This window comes from Gopherus flavomarginatus, chromosome 4 (genome assembly GCF_025201925.1).
Source record: "Gopherus flavomarginatus isolate rGopFla2 chromosome 4, rGopFla2.mat.asm, whole genome shotgun sequence".
Classification (NCBI taxonomy): Eukaryota; Metazoa; Chordata; order Testudines; family Testudinidae; genus Gopherus; species Gopherus flavomarginatus.
In genome coordinates, this window is record NC_066620.1 from 155,116,270 (window position 1) to 155,141,414 (window position 25,145).

A 25,145-nucleotide genomic window follows, 5' to 3' on the forward strand; every position below is an offset into this window, starting at 1 on the left:
TCTGACTCCTTCACCTCAACCCAGCTTCACAATCATCATCGCTGCGTACCAGTATTAAATTGTTTGTTTAAAACTTTTGCTGCATGTGTATATATACATATATATAATCACAGTATATATGTCTTTTGCCTGGTGAAAACAATTTCCCTGGAACCTAACCCCCTCATTTACATTAAATCTTATGGGGAACTTGGATTTGCTTAAAGTTGCATTTTTCAGAAACATAACTACAATGTTAAGTGAGGAGTTACTGTACTTTCTATTGAAAGCAATTCAAACACAGAGAATATCAGGGCTGGAAGGGACCTCAGGAGGTCATCTAGTCCAACTCCCTGCTCAAAGCAGGACCAATCCCCAGATAGATTTTTGTCCCAGATCTCTAAATGGCCCCCTCAGGGATTGAACTCATAACTTTGGGTTTCGCAGGCTAATGCTCAAACCACTGAGCTGTCCCTCCCCCAATAACCTGAGCTGTTAAAAAAAGAAAAAAAAATCTTAAATCCTGGAGTACTAAGCCCACTACAAATCGCTAAGGAAGAGAGCTAACTGTACGCACTATGCTACAGCAAACTGCCTGGCTAAGTGACACCGCAGCAGCTTTCTGGGAGTCAAACGCCTATTTAATATAAAACTGGAAAGACTGCTGCCCCACACCATATGGGAGTCTCCTTGGGTCGCACCTCTGTATTAAAGATTAGATAGTGGAAAGTGGACCACCATATTTTTCCTTAAACTCTGAAACGTCCAAGGTGTTTCAAGCCATTTGGATGTCTGTTTTGAGAAGAGTGCATCTCTCCTGTGGCATACATAGTGCAGCAGTTGCTATGGCAAGTAACTATTGGTTTAGCTAGGTAGTGAATGGTTATGTAATACTACTGGGATGGGGGGTGTTTTCTAGCTTCTCATATCTCTTTTTTCCTAAAATGCACATAAGTGAGTGGTGTTGTCTTGCACTTACAACAGGGGACTGGGAGTCAATGCAACTGGCTTTGGTAAAATTACACTTCTGTCACATAAAAGCCCCAGTGTGGGTATAGACATTGCCTTGAATCAGACATGCTTTCCTTATCTAAGAAATGCAGTAGAAGCAAAAATAGGTAGAGTGCCTCTGTCACTGCAGGCTCAAACGTAGTAAGAGCATCAGGAATTTGCATGGCTTTACGATGGACTCTGCAATCGTTTCTTTTCTGTGCTTATATCAAAATAGCAATGCAATAAAATAGCAGACGAATGAATGCAAATGTCACCTGGAATGCCGGAACTGTAACCTCCTGTCATTTTATAAATCTGAATAAAGAAGAGTGAAGTGGGTCTGCAGTTAATCTGTATTAAACTAGAGATATGTTCATCTGATTCTGCTTGGGCTTCATCACATCTCCTGTTATGGCTTAATATTTTCACAGCAAGATGCAACTGGGAATGTGGTTTAATCATCATCAGTATGAGAAACAGAGATAATAATCCAATGTAGTAACTAGTTATTATGGCTCCTGTAGTACAACAGATTCCCTTTGCATTATTTTGCAAGACTAATGATGTTTCTGGTATTTTTGATGTGCATGGACGGGGAAGCATTTCAAAGAGATGCTGTCTAGATGACTCAGATTCCAAATAGCCAGAGCCATTCATCTTTCAGCTTTTCATGAGCCATTCTCTCTCTCTCTCTCTCTCTTTCACACACACACACACACACACACACACACACACACACACACCTTTTAAATTTCAAATGACCAAAAAGCTAGTTCATAGCCTGTAACATTACTTATCAGGATTTTACAAGGGGAACACAAATGTAGAAAAGCTACCTGATTTGCCCAAAGCCATGTGAAAAATTAGTGAAAAATCCAGAACTGGAAATTGAGTTGTTGGTTCCTAATTCCATTCTAAGACTTCACTTGCCCTCTTAATAATTGTCTTGCAGTAAATTTGATTCTCTCCGCTGGACCTGATCCTCCGATTTTGTAACCCACATTTACCCGGTGTGGTTTGCTGGACCACCAAGGCTTATGAGTCTCCTACATCCTTTTTACCTAACAGAGCGGAGTGTTTTAGCTCAGACAGGACAGGGTTCAACTTTTCTATCGAGTTCAATCCCCACTACTGACCCCAGAGGCATTACATTACATCAACAAGGTGCTTTCAGGCTGGAGCCTAGAACATGGCACAAGTTTTACATTTAGGAATAGCAATATAAAACATTAGCCAAAAATACAAACTGAAGATATTTTGTTTTTTGAAGAACACTCAAGTTTTCAACTCCCCACCACCACCCTCACTGCCAAACACACACACACGCAAATAAGATACCCTTAAGGTTTAATTACTAGGCACAGAAAGCTGCAATGCAATACTGTGAACATTCTATTCAGTCAATTGGGGCCTGATTCCAAAGCCCACTGAATTCATCAAGGATCTTTGGATTGGAGCTTTACTGTATCTGGTTCAGCAGCTATTACACTATCTTTTGCTAACACGACAGTCAAGACCTTGCTGCAGTAAGGAGGAAATCAAGATAAAATCTGATGTGGATACTTAACAAAGTAAAACATTGCAGCCCAAAAGGTCTGACATTAACCTGATATTTTCCTTTAACAAAATATCTGCATTCTGCATTCAATGTAATTCATGCCTACAATTTGTTTTAGAATAATTTGTTTCAATGATTAAAATACTGAAACTAGGTAAAGGAAAAATGCTGACGTTTTGTGCAGTTTAGAATGCTTTACCCAAACAGGCACTTTGGCTAATGGATCCTCTGAGCCACTAAATGCCTTTAAACAGGATTGCCTAGGTGTAGCTGATAAGAACTTTCACACAATCTTATCGATCCATGAAATAGAATGGAATTCAACTCACTTTCTTGGTTGTGTTGGCTTTGCAGGGGTAATAGGAATAAAAACAAAGGCCTGGCCTACACTACGCGTTTAAACCGATTTTAGCAGCGTTAAACCGATTTAACGCTGTACCTGTCCACACTATGAGGACCTTTATATCGATATAAAGGGCTCTTTAAATCGGTTTCTGTACTCCTCCCTAACGAGAGTAGTAGCGTTAAAATCAGTATTACCATATCGGATTAGGGTTAGTGTGGCCGTAAATCGACGGTATTGGCCTCCGGGAAGTATCCCACAGTGCACCACTGTGACCGCTCTGGACAGCAATCTCAACTCGGATGCAGTGGTCAGGTAATCAGGAAAAGCCCCGCGAAATTTTGATTTTCATTTCCTGTTTACCCAGTGTGAAGTTCTGATCAGCACGGGTGGCAATGCAGTCCAATTCCAAAAAGAGCTCCAGCATGGACCGTATGGGAGATACTGGATCTGATCGCTGTATGGGGAGAAGCAGCAAAGAATCCTGTGGCACCTTATAGACTAACAGACGTTTTGGAGCATGAGCTTTCGTGGGTGAATACCCACTTCCTCAGATGCATGTAATGGAAATATCCAGGGGCAGGTATATATATGTGTGCTAGCAAGCAAGCTAGAGATAACGAGGTCAGTTCAATCAGGGAGGATGAGGCCCTGTTCTAGCAGTTGAGGTGTGAAAACCAAAAGAGGAGAAACTGATCCAGACTAACACGGCTACCCTCTGATACTTGTATGGGGAGACAAATCTGTTCTATCAGAGCTCCGTTACAGAAGACGAAATGCCAAAGCGTTTGAAAAAAAAATCTACAGACTACACAGTGCTGCGTGACAAGCATAATGGGAAGCCAGAGACTCAAATGGACGCTCATGGAGGGAGGGAGGGAGGGAGGGGGTACTGAGGACTCCAGCTATCCCACAGTCCTCAGCAGTCTCCGAAAAGTATTTGCATTCTTGGCTGAGCTCCCAATGCCTGTAGGTTCAAACACATTGTCCGGCGTGGTTCAGGGAATAGCTCGTCAACGTATCCCCCCCCCCCCCCCCCACCAAGACGTGAAAGAAAAGGGAAAAAAATTGTTTCTTGACTTTTTTTAATGTCACCCTATGTCTACTTAATGCTGCTGGTAGACGCGATGCTGCGGCAGTAAAGAGCAGTATCCGCTCCTCTTCCCTCCCCGGTGGCAGACGGTACAACATGCTTGATAACTGCTGAATACCCCTGGTTGGCCTCAGGGGCGCCTGGGTAAAAATAGGAATGATTCCTTGTCATTCCCAGTAGATGGGACAGAACGGCTGGTAACCGTCTTCATCATAGCCACTGGGGGCTGAGCTCCATCCGCCCCCTCCCTTTCCTGTGTAAAGAAAAGATTCTGTCCTACCTGGACTATCATAGCAGTGGAATGCTGGGCTCCTCTCCCCTGCACCGCTTAATGTCCTGCCTGGACTGTCATAGTATGGGGAGGCTGCCTTCCCCTCATTTTATCTCACTAACAAGTCACTGTTTCTTATTCCTGCATTCTTTATAACTTCATGACACAAATGGGGGGGGGACACTGCCACGGTAGCCCAGGAAGGTTGGAGGAGGAGGGAAGCAACAGGTGGGGTTGTTGCAGGGGCACCCCCCGTAAACGGCATGTAGCTGATCATTTCTGCGGGATCTGACATGGAGCAGCTGTGCTCTCTGATACACTGCTTCTCTAGTACATTTGCCCCATATTCTAGTTAGGACTGACTCTATTTTTAGAAACCATAAAGGAGGGATTGACTTGGGGAGTCATTCCCAGTTTTGCTTTTGCGCCCTCGGCCGATCTCAACCAGGGGCACCCATGATAGCAGCAGACAGCACACAAGGACAGATAACCTTCATCTCATTGCCAAATTACACTGGCAGCAGACGGTACAGAACGACTGGTAACCGTCTCTGCTATCATGCAAAAGCAAATGAATGCTGCTGTGTAGCGCTGGAGTATCACCTCTGTCCGCAGCATCCAGTACACATATGGTGACTGTAAAAATAAAAGCTGAACGGGCTCCATGGTTGCCGTGCTATGGCGTCTGCCAGGGCAATCCAGGGAAAAACAGCGCAAAATGATTGTCTGCCGTTGCTTTCCTGGAGGAAGGAATGACTGACGACATTTACCCAGAACCTCCCGCGACAATGATTTTTGCCCCATCAGCCACTGGGCTCCCAACCCAGAATTCTAAGGGGCGGGGGAGACTGCGGGAACTATGGGATAGCTACGGAATAGCTACCCACAGTGCAACGCTCCGGAAATCGACGATAGCCTCGGACCATGGATGCACACTGCCGAATTAATGTGCTTAGTGTGACCGCGTGCACTCGACTTTATACAATCTGTTTTATAAAACCGGTTTATGTAAAATCGGAATTATCCCGTAGTGTAGACGTACCCAAAGTCTGCAGTAAGCTGCATGTGGATAGACTCTTGTACTCACACAAAGCAGCACTAAAGTCTTTCAGGATCAAGGCCTAAGTTTCTGTCACTAAAGTAAGTAAACTTGATGCTGAATACAAACATAGCTCCAGGTTCTCTTACCTCTTTGGGTTTTAGTTGGATTACGCAGCTGCTTTCTAACAAATGAAATGTGTTATGGATTATATTTCAATTTCCAAAACAAATGTGATTTGAATATCTTAATTTTGCTTTTCCTTAAATTTTTCACATTTGCATTGTGGATGCTATATGTCAGTAACCTTAACTGTTTTAATCCTATTTTGTGTTACTGATTGAAATCAAATTCAGTTAGCAGACATGGTGATTTAAGAGATTAAGGATATTCTACAAACAGTGCCAGCAGTGACAATAAAGCATGAAGCAAGTGTCTAGACTTGTATGACACTGCTGGCCGATAAAGGGGCCACGGTGACCACTAGTGAAAAAAGGTCTATTCATGGGCTAGGCTATTGTCTCAGGGAACTGTTAGTTCTACCGGCTAAAGAAACAGAATGTTTAAAAATGTATAAATTATTCTTTATCATTTCACAATCATGCCAGAGTGAGTGAATTCAGAGAAAAGGGCTAACCTTGAAAGCACATATTGTTGTACAATTGCTAGAGATTGGAGTCATATCTGAATATAAAGCAGTTTAGCACACTAGAAGTCACAGCAAAACAGATGTTCAAAAGGACTTTTGGGAACATGATTAGAACAGAACAGTGACTCCTGGAAGCATGATTACAGCTACTACTGTTACTTTTACTGACCTTTGCTTACAAGGATAAGCAAAGATCATAGCTTATATATTCTCATGTAGATTTGGCTGTGTTCTTTAGTTACCCACAGGAGTCTATCCACTTTTTTGTTTTTTTAAATAAAAGATTCTGACAGGAAGTAATACTGAAACTGAACAAACATCGGAGAGGTACAATTTAATATTAAATTATCAAAATGTGGCAATAGTTAAGCTTAGGGTACGTAACTTAGGGTACGTCTACACGGCAAAGAAAAAGTCAGAGCTAGCCTGTGCCCACTGACTTAGGCTCGTAAATTCAGATTGTGGGGCTGTTTCATTGCTATATAGACTTCCGGGCTCGGGCTGAAGCCTGGGTTCTACAGCCCGGAAGCTGCACAGCAATAGAACAGCCCCATAGCCCGAGTCCAAAGGCATTGGCCAGCTGCAGTGCTGACATACCTTTACTGGCTGACCCAAAGCCTGCTAACATTAATAAAAAGATGCCCTTAAATTAAAATGTTTAACGTATATGAACTTTACTGGTTCAACTATAAGCTCAGAATGCTCCCAATATTCTGGAAGCTTAATCGTAAGTCAGCGGAGTGATTTGTGTAAATGGTTTCTTCCTGATTTTAATATTGCAGAACTTTTATTTGCTAGATGGGTGAGATAATATCTTTTATTGGACCAGCTTCTGTTGGTGAGAAGCTTGTCTCCCCCATCAACAGAAATTAGTCCAATAAAAGGTATTACCTCACCCACCTTGTCTCTCTATACACTTAACATATATCACAATTGTTTTTTAGGATCAATTGTATTTGTGTAATAAGTTCCAGATGTCTCCAAATTATTAGGGTAACCAATGAAATCTTATCAAGCACTAAAGAATAAATCATGTGTTATTTTGACTATTCTGTTTCCAGCATATATAAAGATGCACAAAAGCATTAATATCTCTGGAAAGTAAATAGTAAAACCTCTCAGACTATTTGCATGATTTTTCAAGAAAAACTATTCTGTGTTAAAAAAAATGTGGGTACAATGTTTTGGAGAAATTAGGGAGGAGGTGAAAATCCAGGTTTATCATGTATCAGAGGGGTAGCCATGTTAGTCTGGATCTGTAAAAGCAGCAAAGAGTCCTGTGGCACCTTATAGACTAGTAGACGTATAGTGGCCAACGAAGTGGGTATTCACCCACGAAAGCTAATGCTCCTATATGTCTGTTAGTCTATAAGGTGCCACTGGACTCTTTGCTGCTTTTACAGGTTTATCATGAGAAACTAACTTCAGCCTTAATATGGAGAGATGATGTGATTCTTCATAATACACAATATTGTCTAAATCATTTGGAGCACGTTGTGTCAAATTTCATTGTAAAATACTAGAATATCCACTTTGTTAAAAATCCAACTCAGGAAACGGAAAAAAATTCCAGTTAATCTGCACTTAAAACTTGTATGTAAAACTGCAACAAGCTGAAACTTAACAGCTAAAATAGCACTCTCTCCAGACCAGCCTTTGCATAAGAAAAAAAACACAATGATAATACTGTAATTACTACAGTGCTATCAGGTTTCCTAGGTAAAAAAAAATTATCTTAATTACACATTGGTAAAAAAAAAAAAAATCAAAGCCCAGCTTCTAATCACTGTTATCAAAGCCTATTCTTTTCTCATGTTGGTGTCATTCCATTTCCCCTGCAGCGTTGATAGACCATGTGGCTGAATGGAGCTTGTAATTTAGCAGATACAATTCATTTTCAACACAGTGGTTTTCACAACACATGAAAGCATACAAAATTCCAAAGTGAGAAGTTATTTTTAAATGTTGGATTACACACTACGTGGAATAAATCTCTGAATTCTATTATTTTAATAATTTCACTTTAATCATTCTGCTTAATTTAAAAAGAAGTAGAGAGAGATAAAATGGCTCCATAGCAATAAATTGTTACCACAGAGGAGAATTACATTGGTTTAAATAATTGTTAAAACTTTCTCCAATATTTTGGAATCTGTTTAATGAAACCCTACCAACTTGGCCCAATCTTGCAATTCCTCTGTGCATGTTGTCAGTGGGCATCCCAGACACAGAGGTTACATGGAACCAGGCTCCTGATTAGTCCAAGGTAACTAAAGCTGTGAAGAATGTTAGACTGTTTACATCTTCAAATCTTCAACTAATTTCCATTGTACTACAAGCAACACACGAACAAAAATATAGGCTTTCCATAAAAGTAAAGCAAAAGAAAGATCAAATTCTAGTCCCCTGGAATTATTTGGTGAAAAGTCAGAACAGGTGTTTTCTGGCACACAGACACTAAACCACTGCTAGGGAAAAATAAAAAACTTTTTTACAATAGCAACCATCACCTTTTATTCTATTGATAAAAATACACACAAAGGTAAAACTCGCTGCCTCAGGCCTGTAAATTAGCACACCAAGTTCAGGACATCTTCCCCTGAAGGGACAGAAGTATAGGGTGAAGCAGCAAGAGGTGGCAGGGCCAGCAAAAACCTGCTAGGCTGTCTTTATGACGTTTCCCACTGGGTTTCAACTGCACCAGCTAAAACGTGTTAAACTACAACTTGCCCTGTCTACAGTAGGGTATTTTTTAAAACTTTTATTTTAGTCTGGACAAGGCCTTAGGGTTTCCTATAATGCCCACAAGCACTGATACTGGACTGTGTGGTGCAAACATTGAAAGGAATATTTACATTCCAAGTAAAGATTTTTTACTGGATATTTTTAAATTCATGAAGCATTTGCATCTACAGGTTTTATAATAAAATAAAGCCATCAGAGCTATTACAGTTCATCAACCATACGCAGGGCTAGAAACTGATGTGCTCGAGAAGTCTTTGGATTCTCTGTTGCTCAACTTCTTGCTGGATAACATTTTACCATCCCTACCCAACTCCTACATATATTTATAGACAGACCATCTTTCTTTTCTTTGGCATAGGTCAGATTGCATTAAATGTCAGGGATTTAAAAACAAGAAAAAAAAACAGTGAAGATACACCTAAACAAAGGGAACACTGTGTTAGCAATGGTTAGTATATTTTTCAGGGACATTTCCAGCTCATTGCACTTTATACCAAGGTTGAATTATTCTGGAGATTTCAAAGGAATTATACCAGAGTAAACTTAGACCATTATATTTGCCTAGCAATGTCACCACTCATGGTTAGCATACAGGGGGTTCGTTTAAATGAAAAAAAATTGATTGATTCTCCTGTCCTTCACCCTGCCTTCCATGCAAGCACATTCACACCAGACTAATCACATGCTAAAGAGGAAGAAGGTTTGTTAAACCTCCCTTTTAGAGTATTGGCAACACATTGCTGGGTAGATAAAAAACCAAGCCCAGTATTGGAGGCTCACTGAAATCTTTTTTTTTTTAAACAAACTAGTAATTTTACCAAAATACCAGTAGTGAGGTTAAGAAATAAAAAACAAAAAGAGTCATACCACACACCTTGTTACAGAACGTTGACCTAAATGTTACAAATATAGCTACAATGGGCCAGATTCTGATAGCCCGTAAATCTATTTGACATCAGTGGAGTTATTCCCAATTTACAGAGCTCAGAATTTTGCCTCTAGTACGAAGCAGTGCACTGTTAAGGAACAGGTAGTAAAGGTATACATTTCTTAAACAAATCACACACATTTAAAAATGATAGTATATCAGAATTCAGACACTTAGCCCTTGGATTTTGCATAACTGTGAAAAAACTATTTTATTTGTATATCTGCAAATACCAGCTAGTCATAATGTTTTGCATTTTCAAAAACTACCCATCCCCCAGTCAGCACAGAGACATCCACATTACATTTTATTTGTATGTAGCATCTTTGCTCCAAATTAAGTGCCAGTCAAGAAAGAAAGAGTACATTCTCAGAAGTACCTTAGAATGAAATCAGTCACTGATTTAAGTCTCAATGTCTAACAATATTTCTTTGTAACTTCTTATGCTTGCATATTTCCTTTCGTTGACACTCCTGTTTCAGATATGCATTATGAAAATTTCAGATATAACAAAACTAATCTTAATTTGCTCACATTGTAAATAGAACTCAATTAATGATTGCAGAGCCATTGGCCATTATCTTTGAAAACTCACGGTGATCGGGGGAGGTCCCGGATGACTGGAAAAAGGCTAATGTAATGCCCATCTTTAAAAAAGGGAAGGAGGATCCGAGGAACTACAGGTCAGTCAGCCTCACCTCAGTCCCCGGAAAAATCATGGAGCAGGTCCTCAAGGAATCAATTCTGAAGCACTTAGAGGAGAGGAAAGTGATCAGGAACAGTCAGAATGGGTTAACCAAGGGCAAGTCATGCCTGACTAACCTAATTGCCTTCTATGAGGAGATAACTGGTCTTTGGATGAGGGGAAAGCAGTGGATGTGTTTATTCCTCGATTTGAGCAAAGCTTTTGATAGGGTCTCCCACAGTATTCTTGCCAGCAAGTTAAAGAAGTATGGGCTGGATGATTGGACTATAAAGGTGGATAGAAAGCTGGCTAGATCGTCGGGCTCAACGGGTAGTGATCAATGGCTCCATGTCCAGCTGGCAGCCGGTTTCAAGCGGAGTGCCCCAAGCGTCGGTCCTGGGGCCGGTTATGTTCAATATCTTCATTAATGATCTGGAGGATGGCATGGATTGCACTCTCAGCAAGTTTGCAGATGACGCCAAACTGGGAGGAGTGGTAGATACGCTGGAGGGTAGGGTTAGGATACAGAGGGACCTATACAAATTAGAGGAATTTTGGAGGTTCAACAAGGACAAGTGCACAGTCCTGCACTTAGGACGGAAGAATCCCATTCACAAACTAGTGCTCGAATGGCTAGGAAGCAGTTCTGCAGAAAAGGACCTAGGGGTTACAGTGGACAAGAAGCTGGATATGAATCAACAGTGTGCCCTTGTTGCCAAGAAGGCTAACGGCATTTTGGGCTGTATAAATAGGAGCATTGCCAGCAGATCGAGAGAGGTGATCATTCCCCTCTGTTCATGGGTGAGGCCTCATCTGGAGTACTACAAGAAGGATGTGGAAAAATTGGAAAGAGTCCAGCGGAGGGCAGCAAAAATGATTAGGGGGCTGGAGCACATGACCTATGGGGAGAGGCTGAGGGAACTGGGATTGTTTAGTCTGCAGAAGAGAAGAATGAAGAGAGATTTGATAGCTGCTTTCAACTACCTGAAAGGGGGTTCCAAAGAGGATGGATCTAGACCAGGGATAGGCAACCTATTGCATGTGTGCCTAAAGCGGCACCCGAGCTGATTTTCAGTGGCACTCACACTGCCTGAGTCCTGGCCACCGCTCCGGGGGGGCTCTGCATTTTAATTTAATTGTAAACGAAGCTTCTTAAACATTTTAAAAACCTTATTTACTTTACATACAACAATAGTTTAGTTATATATTATAGACTTATAGAAACAGACCTTCTAAAATATTAAAATGTATTACTGGCACGCGAAACCTTAAATTAGAGTGAATAAATGAAGACTTGGCACATCACTTCTGAAAGGCTGCCGACCTCTGATCTAGACTGTTCTCAGTGGTACCTGATGACAAAACAAGAAGTAATGGTCTCAAGTTGCAGTGGGGGAGATTTAGGTTGGATATTAAGAAAAATTTTTTCACTAGGAGGGTGGTGAAGCACTGGAATGGGTTACCTAGGGAGGTAGTGGAATCTCCTTCCTTAGAGGTTTTTAAGGTCAGGCTTGACAAAGCCCTGACTGGGATGATTTAGTTGGGAATTGGTCCTGCTTTGAGCAAGGGGTTGGACTAGATGACCTCCTGAGGTTCCTTCCAACCCTGATATTCTATGATTCTATGAATGCCACCATAGCTCTTTACAGAGCATGGTGTATGCACCAATGAGTTCTTTGATGGCTGCTGAGTCCGCTGCATGAGTGACAGTCCCATCCACAGATAGGGCACACCCACACACTAACAATGCTCTCAATCCGAGCAGCAGATTCTTTCCTCCTCTGATGCCGGTCATCACAAACTCCAATCCAGTTTGCTTCACAATGCCTTGCTCCATCTATTTACATATAAGCTGACGCTGCTCGCCAGAGTGACATTCTTCACTACTTTCCCAATCATCCAAAGGATTCCAAAGGATACTAAATCATCTTTGCAAGCATCCTGAAATCTGCACAGTGGCCTGCATCTATTTTAAATACTTCTCGAGCTTCAGAGTATAGCACACGCTTTGGGATGCTGTAATCCAGCATTCACTTGATTAGCAAGAAAAGACTCAGATGGCTTGGACATATCAACATTCCAATGTATGACACATTAGCGTGATTTAATACTAAATAGAAATAGTTTATCTACAAACAATGGATCAGAAAGAGAAGGTAGTACACCCACAGCAGAACAGAAGGGCAGTAATAATTTCCTAGGGAAAATGGTGGAAGAAGCATTGCCTAAGACATTTAAAACTTGATTGAACAAAGCACTAGCAAATGCACTTGAGAGAACAGTCCTACACGTATGGATGTCCCACAACTTCACCCAAGCTGACATAAGGAGTGGAAACCAAACTGTCAGTTCCTTCCAGATCTGTTGGTGTGCGGTTCTGGAGATGTGCTGTTTCATTATTTTCTAATGCCCCTGGCAAACAGGGAGATAATGCCGTGTCCTGAATTGCACGGGAGAAGATGCAGGCTCAGCCTTCATGCACTAGGAAGATGATGGACATGACCTAGTTGGTCTTTCCCTTCTCTGATACCTGATTCTACAATGGTCTTCTCAAACATCAAGAAATAGGTTTTAAAACTTCACCGTTTTAGAGCATTACTAATGCAGGGAATTGGTAATGAGTTGCACTGCCTTTCCCCTCTAGGTCACCTGTTCTATTCTGGCCAAGGATAGTAACAAATGAAAGTCTTTCCTATCAGATGGCTGTACAATAGCCTATATGAAGTGAATTGGCAGTCTCAGTCCAGTACTAATGGTCCATGTCATCTACATCACCATCACAATTGGCCCTACTGATGGCAGCCAAAGCAGAAAAGCCAGTGGATGAATTGACATGAAAATTAAACTACACTTCAACCCCAGAACTGGGATAGCAGGGTAATGGTAGGGAATATCTAATTGGTGCTGATCTTGGTGTAAAAGTTGACTTGTTTGTCAGTCAGGTAGCTGGGAATAGGTGACAGAGGATGGATCACTTGATGATTACCTGTTCTGTTCATTGCCTCTGAAGCACCTAACAGTGGCCAATGCCAGAAGACAGGATACTGGACTAGATGGACCTTTAGCCGTTCTTATTCTTAACTATTCTTGCTGGTGATTACTGGATCAAGCTTCTCCTCCTCTAGACCCCCCCAAAAAACTCAAATAGGTCATTATTGTTTGAAATAAATATGAGACAAACTACAATATGAACTGACTGCCAGTTAATAGGAGGGAGTGTTTCTATTATGAACGCTCAGTGAACATGTACTGTTAATGTTCTCAAGAGATTCTGTATTTGCTAAATACGCCACTGAAATAGATAATTAGTTTTTATTAGCTGTAAGTATGCAACTACTAAGCATTCCAAGCACTTCATGCCAAACTGTATCAGACGACAAACCTGTCACCATGCCACTGACCTGAACACAAACAGTGCACAATAAAAGACCAAAGGAAGAGAATACACAAACCTTCAGTCGGGAACAAGGTCCACTGTCTCTCTACAAACAAAAAAAATAAGAATGCCAGTAATAGCACAGCTCAAGCATAAAGTATACCAATTATATCTGAAGCCCTCTGATGTTTCTCATTAAAGAACACATTCAGATGAGCATTTACATTCAGATTGTCTTCATGGAAATATAAGCTGTCACTTTAAATAGGAATATGGATATTTATAGGTCATATGCATAATTAATTTACCAAGAGAAAGCTAAGGACTTCAGCCACTATCAAAGGACATAATAATTAATGCCCTTCAAATCAAGGAAAGAGTTGTGCCCACTTCAAAATACTTGTTACCTTGCAGATATGCCTTTGTCCTGAGGTTGGTCTGTGGGGTTTTTTTAAAAGCCTCCAGTAATTTGTAATGATCAGTAGAATTTATTTTGTTTGTTACGGTGCCCTGAGGAAAAATACATATTTCAGACTAAAGCAATGCTGTTGCAAGACTCCCCTTTTCTATCCATAGGACATCACTAGGCTACTTTACTCAAGAAATCTCATCAGTAACTTAAGGAAGAGTTAAGATTTTTTTTCCAAGTGTCAGCTCACCAATTTTGTTATACTTTCTTTAGTTATTTTAATTTTTTCCAAGCACACACACAGGGCCCCAGACCCCTCTGGACATTTTAAATACCTTTTATTTTAAAGCAGGCAGGCTGATTTTAAAAAACAAAACAAAAAACAAGTGGGACAGCATAAATAAATTTTCTCTCACAGTAAAGTTTTTGTATGCCAGTGCTAGATGAAGACTAACTACAATCAAGTATGATAATGTTGGAAGCAATGCTACAGTTAATGCTAACGCATTCTAGTCTAAATCAAGTTTGGCATGGAAATGGTGGAACAACAACAGGCAGGGCTCTATCATGATAAGAACTTGTGCTAGGAAAGAGGAAACAATCACAGCAATACTCTTATAATAAATTTAGGAAATGCACTTTATTTTAAAAAAAAAATCCACCAAGCAGATACCCTGCTCTGCTTGCTTTTAAACTAAATTACGGGAATCATAGAATAGTAGGACTGGAAGGGACCTCGAGAAGTCTTCTATTCCAATTTATTTCAGTGCTTAAACACCCTGACAGGAAGGTTTTCCCTAATAACCAACCTAAATCACCCTTTGCTGCAATTTAAGCCCATTGCTTCTTGTCCTATCCGCAGAGGTTAAAAAGAACAATAATTCTTATATGAGGCAGTTCCTCAGATACTGTAGTTTCGCAAATAAACAAGGAATTTATAGTTCAAATTTGAGACCTCTTTTCTTACTCCACCCCACCAAATCTCATCAACAAAGGCACTCTGTTCACCACGAACTACTATCTGAAATGTAGGTACCCTAACCCTAAGCAATCAGCAGCATCCAAATCCAAGTGATTCCTTGGAATTTCCAAACACTTGATGAGCGGCAGAGTTGTGTGTTTCTCTCCTGCGCTGAATGTTTGCAGCGGGGAAAAGCCATCCCCGAGCCAGCTTTAGCGATAGCAGCGTGGGTGGCTGGGGACCCCAAGCAGCCAGCTGGCCGCAGCTACCGCCTGTCTCTCTGCATCTCCAGGTGCGCCTCCCACGCCTTCCATCACTCACCGCCACCGAGCCAGAGGAGGATGCGATGAATACCCGGATAACCATCCTCACTTCATTCGCCGTTTCTCTCCAGCCAAGGGGAGGCGTGCAAGGGTTAAGGGCGCTTCCACTCCTGCAGCTGAAAGCCGCTGCTGCGAGCTGGGGGGCTGCTTGCAGGACCTAGCCCGCCTTGCTCACCCCGCTGGAGCCCAGACGCTCCAGCAGCTGCAGCACTGCGTCCGCCTGGGAACTCCCGCTTCGCCTGGGCAGCGGCAGCGCAACTCAGACACCCAGAGCTTAGCGAGCGGCAGGGGAAGAAAGCAGAAGGGGGGAAAGGGAGAGTGCGCAATGATTGCTGGGAATTGTAGTGCTGCGGCTCTGCCAGCTGGTTGATGTGTTTCCACTTCCAGGGGGCAACTTGCACCTTCCAGCTGTGTGCGCAGGGCAGGACAGGTCAAGTAGATTAATGGGGAACAACCTACTTACTAGTAGCGTCTAATTCTGGTTTTCTTCAAATTCCAGTGACCCCCAGAGCCGGGGACACTTATAGGAGGCCTGATTCCCAGAGATTATGTAGCACACCCGCAGCTCCTGTTGACTTGGGTCTGAGTTGGGGGACTCAGTACCACAGTGTGCTTGGCATGCTGGTCACCCTGGTTATTTATGGCCAAGGATCTAGATACCCTAGCAAATCAACAGTGGAACAGAGACAAGTAAGGACCATTTTTGAAGATACAGGCCACAGTGCCTAACTGCTTGTTTTAATCCGCAGCATTATTAAAGTATATCCGTAATAAGGGCTTCTTTCACATTGAGCTTTGCCTAAATGGCAACTGATGCTATTTAGAAGTGACAACCTCTATTTTTCAGCAGAGTATTGACTATTCTCCTCACTCTCAGCTTTATTTTCTACTGCCTGGCCCAGTGTGTACCCATCTGCACAAAGTGCATGTCAAAGGCCACCATTGTGATCTGATGGCATTTTTTGCACTTGCTTCACACCGATGAAAATGACAACACAAGGTCTGAGGCAGAAGAAAATCAGACCTCCCAGCCCTTTCAGAAAGCCATCCTTACCCAATATATTTCAGTTTAGTTAAAGTGGGTCCTAGTCTTCACCCAGCTGTACATATTTATAGCTTTCAAATGTTGGCAGGTATGTGGCAGTTTTTCTCTGTGAGCTGATTAGGGTAAACAGATGTCTCAGTTTACCAGTTAGTTTACTGTAGGTGGCTAATAGGGATTGATCCATCCTCAATAACGTTCTTTACATTTTAAAAAAAATAACCCTTGAAACCTACAGATTGTGCCTCTAGCTAATCACATGTTATTGTCATTGTTACCCTCATCCTCTTAGGTCCCCAGACCCAGCCAGCTGGCCAATCACGTTTCTAATTAACCTCTCCCTACCACATGTTCTATCCTGGCTGCTGAACTAGCTAGTGTTGTTCTCCATTATGCTCATGTAATGCCACTGATTTCAGTAACATTGCACTGGCACAGGAAAAGTAGAATGTGACCTTTGGACTTTCCTTTGCTGTCAGCGAAAGGACTTTGAACGTCAAGCACATTTTAAAAGCTATTTTCATATTTTATTATTTATTATATACACTGAGATCCTGAGACATTGTTTGGCTGCAAGATTTAAAATAAAAATAACTTAAAAAATCATGACACCATTTTCATTGACTTCAAAATAAGCTCTGGAACAGACCATCAATATCCTGCAGATTAAAGCACAATCTTATAAACTAATAATACACCCATCTTCTGCAAAGATTTAAGAATTATGCCTCACTTTATTGAAATCAGTGGGACTGCTCATGTGGGTAAACTAAGGTATGACTTTAACACTTTGCAGGAGTGGGCCTAACACTATTGCATTCATTCTAATACCATGTTAAAACAGGACAAGCCCAACAAAGAAAATAACAGAATGCCACTAGCCATCACCTTCAGCCCCTAACTAAAACCTCTCCAGCGCATCATCAAAGATCTACAAGCTATCCTGAAAGATGATCCCTCACTCTCACAGATCTCGGAAGACAGGCTAGTCCTTGCTTACAGACAGCCCCGCAACCTGAAGCAAATACTCACCAGCAACCACACACCACAGAACAAAAACACTAACCCACAAACCTATCCTTGCAGCAAAGCCCGATGCCAACTCAGTCCACCTATCTATTCAAGTGACACTATCATAGGACCTAATCACATCAGCCATACCGTCAGGGGCTCGTTTACCTGCACATCTACCAATGTGATATATGCCATCATGTGCTAGCAATGTCCCTCTGCCATGTGCATTGGCCACACCGGACAGACTCTACACAAAAGAATAAATGGACACAAATCTGACATCAGGAATCATAACATTCAAAAACCAGTAGGAAAACACTTCAACCTCTCTGGTCACTCAGTAACAGACTTAAAGGTGGCAATTTTGAAACAGAAAACTTCAAAAACAGACTCCAACGAGAAACTGCTGAACTAGAATTAATTTGCAAACTTGATGCCATTAACTTGGGCTTGAATAGAGACTGGGAGTGGCTGGGTCATTACAGAAATTAAATCTATTTCCCCATGTTAAGTAACCTCACACCTTCTTGTCAACTGTCTGGAATGGGCTGTCTTGATTATCGCTACAAAAGTTTTTTTTCCTGCTGATAATAGCTCATCTTAATTAATTAGTCTCTTACAGTTGGTATGGCAACTTCTACCTTTTCATGTTCTTTGTATGTATATATATCTTCTTACTATATGTTCCATTCTATGTATCTGATGAAGTGGGCTGTAGCCCACAAAAGCTTATGCTGAAATAAATTTGTTAGTCTCTAAGGTGCCACAAGTATTCCTGTTCTTTTTGCAGATACAGACTAACATGGCTGCTACTCTGAAACCCATCACACAACAGTTACTGTTGAAGAGCCAGCAGAGGGCCCAAAGGAGCCAAAACTTTAATTATGGTTAGTTGTTGTATAACCAGGAATAATTTGTTAAAATTTCTTGATGACAGGGTGGTGGTCATAAGAATTTGATGGACATTCTCCTTTACATACCTTAGTCCACTCTCCTTTCAATGCAGGATTGTTTCCTACATTCTGTCTTCCAGTGGTGTTCCAGACTGGTTTTAAGGGTGGAACTTCTGTGACTTCTCACCTGATTCTACAATCTAATAGATTTCACTTTGGGAAATTATTTAGCTGAATATCTCACCTAAATGTTCTCTAGTCAGTATTTTATCCTGATATTCCTAGTCTGGCCATACTAAATATTTATTGGTAAAGTACAACAGGCCAAATCAGGCCTACTGAGTGCAGCATCTTCCATCTGAAGATCTCATAATGTTTTACAAATATTAGTGACTCTAGCCTTTCAATGCTGCTGTGAGGGAGAGAAGTATTATTAATCTCATTTTACAGATAGGGAAACTGAGGAACAAAGAGATTAAGAGTCCAATTCTGTGGGGTGATGAGTGCTCTTAACGCTGATTTGAGTAAACTGAAGCTGAGGTCACTCAGCGCCTCTCACAAACAGTCCTAATATGTGCTCAGTCAGATTGTATAACAGAGCCAGGAATTGAACCCAATTAAATTATTGTATATTTGGAAAGAATGCAATAAGGAAATAGAAAATTTTAAAATGCTAACATGCTACTAAAGTCTGGCAGCACAAATACTTTAAGATTTTTCTTTTATACTAAGGTTTCTTCTATTATTTGCTAAGTTCCAAAGCCACATATCTCATATCCATTATTTTTTTCCTCCAGTTTCATGTCTGTCTTTTAAAATATATCAAAGAGTTCATGTTGCTTCATTGCATTACAGAGATGCAATAAACTCACTTGGGAAGAAAAGCTATGGGAAGAGAAAAGCTTGTTCTATTTGTTTAGGTAGCCTCAGGCAACATTACTAAGAAATTAGAGGACTTTCCACATAAAATATTCTTGAGTACTTTAAGGCTCTTAAAACCTTTTAAATGCTGTATTCAAATATTCTGAAAGTGCATCTGGATTATTGCTGACATTATTTTGGTTTTTATAGTCAGCATTTTCTTTCTGTTTTGGGGGATATTAATTATAAATCATGGTATAGTATTGTGAGCTGGTTTAAACTGCATAGATTTTTTTTAACGTCTTACTGTAAATAGAGTTGGGCTCAAGTAAGTTTGGACAACCCCAAGATCTGAGCGGGAGATAGACATGGAGATTTTGTCTGGGCCCATCTTCTGATGTTAAACAAATGCTGCCTTTATCTTCCATTTAAAATGAATACTTCGATGTGTGCCTACAGCAATGAGAGAAGGCAAAAAAGAAATCTGTGTTTCATGTACAACTTCAGATAAAAATAACATTGTTCTTAGGACTTGGATGCAGCTATAGAAAAGATGTGAGGGATGTGATCAGAATTGACTGCAGGCAGACAATGAACGAGAACAGTGATCGTATGTCTGCTCTGCCACAAATACTTTTGACAAGAGATCAAACGATTCCTGCCAGTTCATCCCCCCTTTGTTCTCTCTCTTATTATCCATCTGCATCACTAGCCCTGGAAGTTTTGTAATATACACACTGGAATATCTCTCCCATGTTTTGCTCTCTTCTGATCAAGAGCATGCCTCATTTCAATGTGTTTCTATTGTCACATTCTCAATTTTTGCAATCAGTTTCTATTAGCTTGGGCCCACTCACAGGGCTTGTGTCTGTAATTTCTCAGTATAAAATTTTACAAGCCATAGGTTGAAAACTATTGCAAATCCAGATTGCTTTTTATTTCTCGTTAAAGTCCATGCATATGAAACATCCAATCCTGCAAGGGACCAAGAACATTCAACTCCCAATGGTTAAGTATAAGAAATTTTACACTGAGAAATTACAGACACATAATCTTGTAGATCTGCATTTTAGCCTGTGTGTACACTATACAGAGATACTATGAACTCTCTAGAGAGAAAAAGCTAGCAAATGTGAAATTTTATACCAAGAAACAGGGCCAGTGCAAGGATATTTTGCGCCCTAGGCAAAACTTCCACCTTGCGCACCCTCCTCCCCAGCATCACTCATTAAAAACTTTCAAAAATGAATACTACATAATGTGGCATTGTTCATTATAATTAATGCATGTTCGGCTTGAAAATTTATTAATTTAATTATTTAGTCTACATATTTAACGAAAATAAATGAATAACCTGACAGTGCTGACATTGTTATTGTACTCACTTTGCACAACATAGCATGGATCTTAAAATAAATCACATACATTATACACAAAACCCTGTCACAGAGCAACACGTTATAATTTAGAATTTATTTTTCCACAGGGAAGGGAAGCAGACCGGGTTCAGCCAGTGAGGATTTGGGTTTGGCTGGGGAGGGAAAGGGAAGCAGACCAGGTTTGGGTGTGGAGGGGGGCGGTGGGCAAGGTAGGATTCAAAGAGACTTAAGGTGAAATGGGCACTATCCTCTCCAGTCCCTGGCATGTAGCAGCAGCGGGCCAAGTGCACTTGCAACAGGGCAATGGGAGCATGTTGCCTGCTTTGCCTTCACCAGGGGCAGCTCTAGGCACCAGCTAAACAAGCAGGTGCCTAGGGCGGCAAAATATATGAGGAGGCATAGTGCTGGTGCCCCAGCTCATACCTAAAGCAGCATCCTGGGCTGGATCCTGACCGCCCCAGGAGGTGGTAACCAGCCCATTGTTCTGCCACCCAGTGCGGCAGGGCAGGGAGCCGGCTAAGTGAGGAATGTGTCCCTGTCACTCTCCCGCGGGCAGCGGCCACCCCCCCACCATCCCAGGCGGGAGCCAGTAGCACGGCCCTGCCCCGGCTGCAGAGGATGGGCCACTCCTCCTCTGCTTGTCCCTGCCGCTGCAAGCCGAGGAGCGGCCCATCCTCTGCAGCTGGGGCAGGGCCGCACTACTGGCTCCTGCTGGGGCGGGGGAGGGGGGCGTGCTGACCGCGGAAGAGTGTCAGAAGCCAGTAGCACGGCCCTTCCCCTACTGCAGAGGATGGGCCGCTCCTCCTCGGCTTGTCCCTGCTGCTCTCCCGCAGCCAGCAGCCACCCCCACCCGCTAGGCGGGAGCAGGTAGCGCAGCCCTGCTCCGACTGTAGAGGATGGGGGGGAACATGGTGCCCGGGCGGGCCGCTCCTCCTCGGCTTGTCCCCGCCTCTACTTCCTCCTCCTCCTCCTCTCCTCTGCATCACCTCCTGCCAGGGGAAAGGAAACGGGGGTAGAGCGGCAACCCGGGCTGAGACTAGCTCACGCCTGGGCCAAGGAGAAGACCAAGGATGAGCGGGGCTGGGATCCAGTAGCAGCCCCAACCCCTAGCTCCGGGAGCGGTGATGATGGGAAATGAATCCACCTTGGGCCAGATCCACAACAAGGTAAAGGCTGGGCCAGGTGGGAGGGTTTTGTTAAAATTAAATGTTAAAATTACACTAGTTGGAAATTGTTTTATTTCACTAACTACAAATGTTTTCATTTTTTTAAAATTTTAAACAGTCAAAACAAAACTGCAAAGTGCAAACATATGTAAAAGCCAAAAAAAAGCTGGAGGGGCGGAGGGCAGCCAAAAAGTTTTTTGCTTGGGGCAGCAAAAAACCTAGAGCCGGCCCTGGCCTTCACAAATCCATCCTGTGCCCGGGCTGGGGAGTTGAATGCTGGGCTCTCGCTCCAGCAGGGGGGCACGGGGCAGGCCAGACTGTGAAGGCAGAGAGTGCGTGGCCCTCACGCCAAAGCAGGGTCGGGAGGGTAGAAGGCTGGGGCGCAGGGAGGTGGGTTAAAGCAGCTTAGCCGCCCCATCCACGCAACAGAGCCCGCAGAGCTGCCAGCCTTGGCTTCTCTTTCTTCTCTCCCCAGGGAGCAGAGCCTCTGCCCTGGAAAACCTACAGCCAGCTCTCCAAGGAGCAAGCCATGTGCAAGCCGGCGCTTCTTGAGCCTTGCACCACACTGACAGCACACCTCAGCCCCAGCAGCGGTCTTACACTTCCTGCCGCAAGCTGCTCCACTGTCCTTCTGGCTGCTGCTGTGCAATCTACAAGACAGAGGAGCTAGTACTGTAATAATGTACCTATCAACACAGCAATCTGTACAATTATCGATTCACAATCAAAGGACTTCGCTGGCTTTCTAAATGGCAGGAGTCGGAGAGCAATTAATTGGGAGCGTGAATCTTATCACCTCCCTATAGTCTGCGATCTAATCAAAGGCCTTCCCTAATCACTGGCTGTCTAAATGGCAGAAGAGCAATTCATTGGGAGCATGTTTCTTATCTACATCCTTCCTATAGTCTGCGATCTGCAGCCTGCGTCTTGATTGCTGTCTGGTCCTATTTTTAGGCACCGCTTTTCGCGCCCCCCAAATCTCAGCACCCTAGGCGGCCACCTAGTTTGCGTAGTGCTTGCACTGGCCCTGCCAAGAAATCATATAAATGCAGAACCTTTACAGGACTAGCCCTTAAAGTCAGGTTCTGCAGCCACTCCTGTCCATATCCTGTAGCCAGAGTCTCATTCCATTTCCATTGTACAGCTTTAGATACTTGGAAACCAAATGGCAGAAACATTTGGTTGAAAGTAAGAAACTTGCCATAAAAGAAAATATTGTTCAAATGATTTATGAGCAGTTTTTCATGTTTACAGGGGAGGCTGAAACATTCATTCTGAGACAAGTGGAAAATGTAAACTATGATTTTTTTTAAAAAAGGTTTCATGGTAAAAATAATTCATTGTTACACCAGTACTTTATGGAAGATTAATCAAAACTATGCTGCTACAAATGTAATAGAGGGCACAAAAATAAATAGCTGGGAAACAGGATGGTAGAAGTGTGTGTGCAGATGTGTAGCTGATGAGCCAATTCCAGCTGAAATCGAAGATTGTTTGTACAGGCCAATGCTGTAGAGAAGGGGAAATGAAGAAATCTCTCTCTCTTCATCCCAAAACATCTTTGCAGAAACCTGGAGCAGAACAGCATCACCTTTCATTCCTGTCCATAGCTTGTTCTTCCCTTAAACCCAGCCTGGTCATGTCCCTGCATATGGTGTCCTGCCATCTAATCAGTGGTCAGTCGCTAGGTCTGATTGACCTTAGCTGCGTTTGCATTATTTTCTTTGGCATCCTATCATCTGTTTGTCTGCAGTGTCTTCACCATCTTAATCTTTTTTGTTGTAGCCAATCCTATATCTTGATATCACATCCCACTCTCCTTCTAACTTCTTCATTTGTCTTAAAATCATTCCATCTTATGCCTGCCATTTTTGAGGAACTCTCATCTCTACTGACTCCAGCATTTTGATGTCTATTTCATGTAATGCAACTGCTTCCAGACCATACAGCAATACTGTTAGTACACTCTTTTGATAAATTTTCATTTTGGTGCCAAATGTAATGTTTTTATCAGTCTATAATTTCATTAGTTTCTGTGCAGCACTGGTGGTTAAGGTGTATCTCCTTTTATCCTTTTTCCTGAAGCAACTGTTGAAACTTCCTAGGTACATGTAAGAATCTGCTTGTTTTACAACTTAGAATCACAGAATATCAGGGTTGGAAGGGACCTCAAGAGGTCATCTAGTCCAACCCCCTACTCAAGATAGGATTAATCCCCAGGCAGATTTTTGCCCTTGATCCCTAAATGGCCTCCTGAAGGATTAAACTCACAACTCTGGGTTTAATAGGCCTATGCTCAAACCACTGAGCTATCCCTCCCCCACAACTTCCTTACTGCTGCAGTTCAATACTTTACGTATTGTCTCTTTTCCAAGATGCAACCACTTCATCTTCATGGCATTTATTGAAATCCAAACAGACAACACCAATTTCCCAAGCTAGTGAATACTATCATCATTAATCCAATGTGCGTCCCAGCTGTACAATGTCATCTGCATAAACCTAATTCTAGATCATCCAATGTCACACCTTCCAACTTGTCTAACATTCTTAAGGTCCAGTTTCAGAACATGATTAAAAGTGATGGCTATTCCATGTCCCCTGGTCTTTCACAAAACTTTGACTTGAAAGAGTTGCTTTATTTTCCACCAGTTTTTATGGCAGTTGCAGGAATCTTTGTACATAACTTTTGTAATTACAATTATCTTATCTGGAAAGCCATATGATTTTGCTTCTTTCCATAATGCTTCCCTCCAAACCAAATCAAACGCATTCATAAAGTCAATGAAAACAGCAAACATCTTTAATCCCCATTCTTGCTTTTTTTCCCCATCAACTGTCAGAATGTGCATATCTGATAAATGCGACATTGGCTTGGTCAGAAGTTGCACTCTTCCTCTAAAACTGACCTTAATCTGTTGAAAATTACTTTCATCATATTGGCAATAAGCTTATACCTCTATAATTATTTGGTTCAGCATGGTTTCCTTTCTTCAAGATTGGTACAACTATTGCCTTTAGCCAGTCATTTGATACCTCCTCTTGCCACACCTTCTTGTATATTTTTTTCCTGTTACTTTGATAGCACTTGTCCTGGAGGCTTTTAGCAGCTCAGCTGTTATATTGTCTAATATTTCAGCTTTCCCAATTTTTTACCGCTTCCCTGCTCTTTCTATTTCTTCTTCAGACACTGGTTCAGTGCTGATATCCATTCTGCCTTGCAAGCTTCCCTGTTCATCTAGAATGTCTAGAATGCTTGCATCTGGATGAAAGACAGGATTCAGCACTTTGTCCAAATGCCCCATCTATAATACCAGCACCTCTTTGGCATTTGTTTTCAATTCATTGACATCCTTTTTTATCACTGGTTTTGTTGGCCTAATCTGTTTCCATACAATGTAACCTTTTTTTGTATATTGCTTTCATATTTTGTTTTCT

General features: G+C 42.0%; 2 protein-coding genes across 2 annotated transcripts in view; one reads left to right on the forward strand and one right to left on the reverse strand.

The window, feature by feature from the left end:
• Positions 1-15,621, reverse strand: part of SH3BGRL2 (SH3 domain binding glutamate rich protein like 2) — a 54,453-nt gene extending 38,832 nt beyond the window's left edge. The window contains exon 1 of the mRNA XM_050950201.1: positions 15,351-15,621. Coding sequence (XP_050806158.1) covers positions 15,351-15,395 — 45 coding nt within the window. The 5' untranslated portion in view covers positions 15,396-15,621. The remainder of the gene's footprint in view (positions 1-15,350) is intronic.
• ELOVL4 (ELOVL fatty acid elongase 4) overlaps positions 1-25,145 on the forward strand; it is a 299,610-nt gene that overhangs the window by 201,629 nt on the left and 72,836 nt on the right. The window lies entirely within an intron of this gene.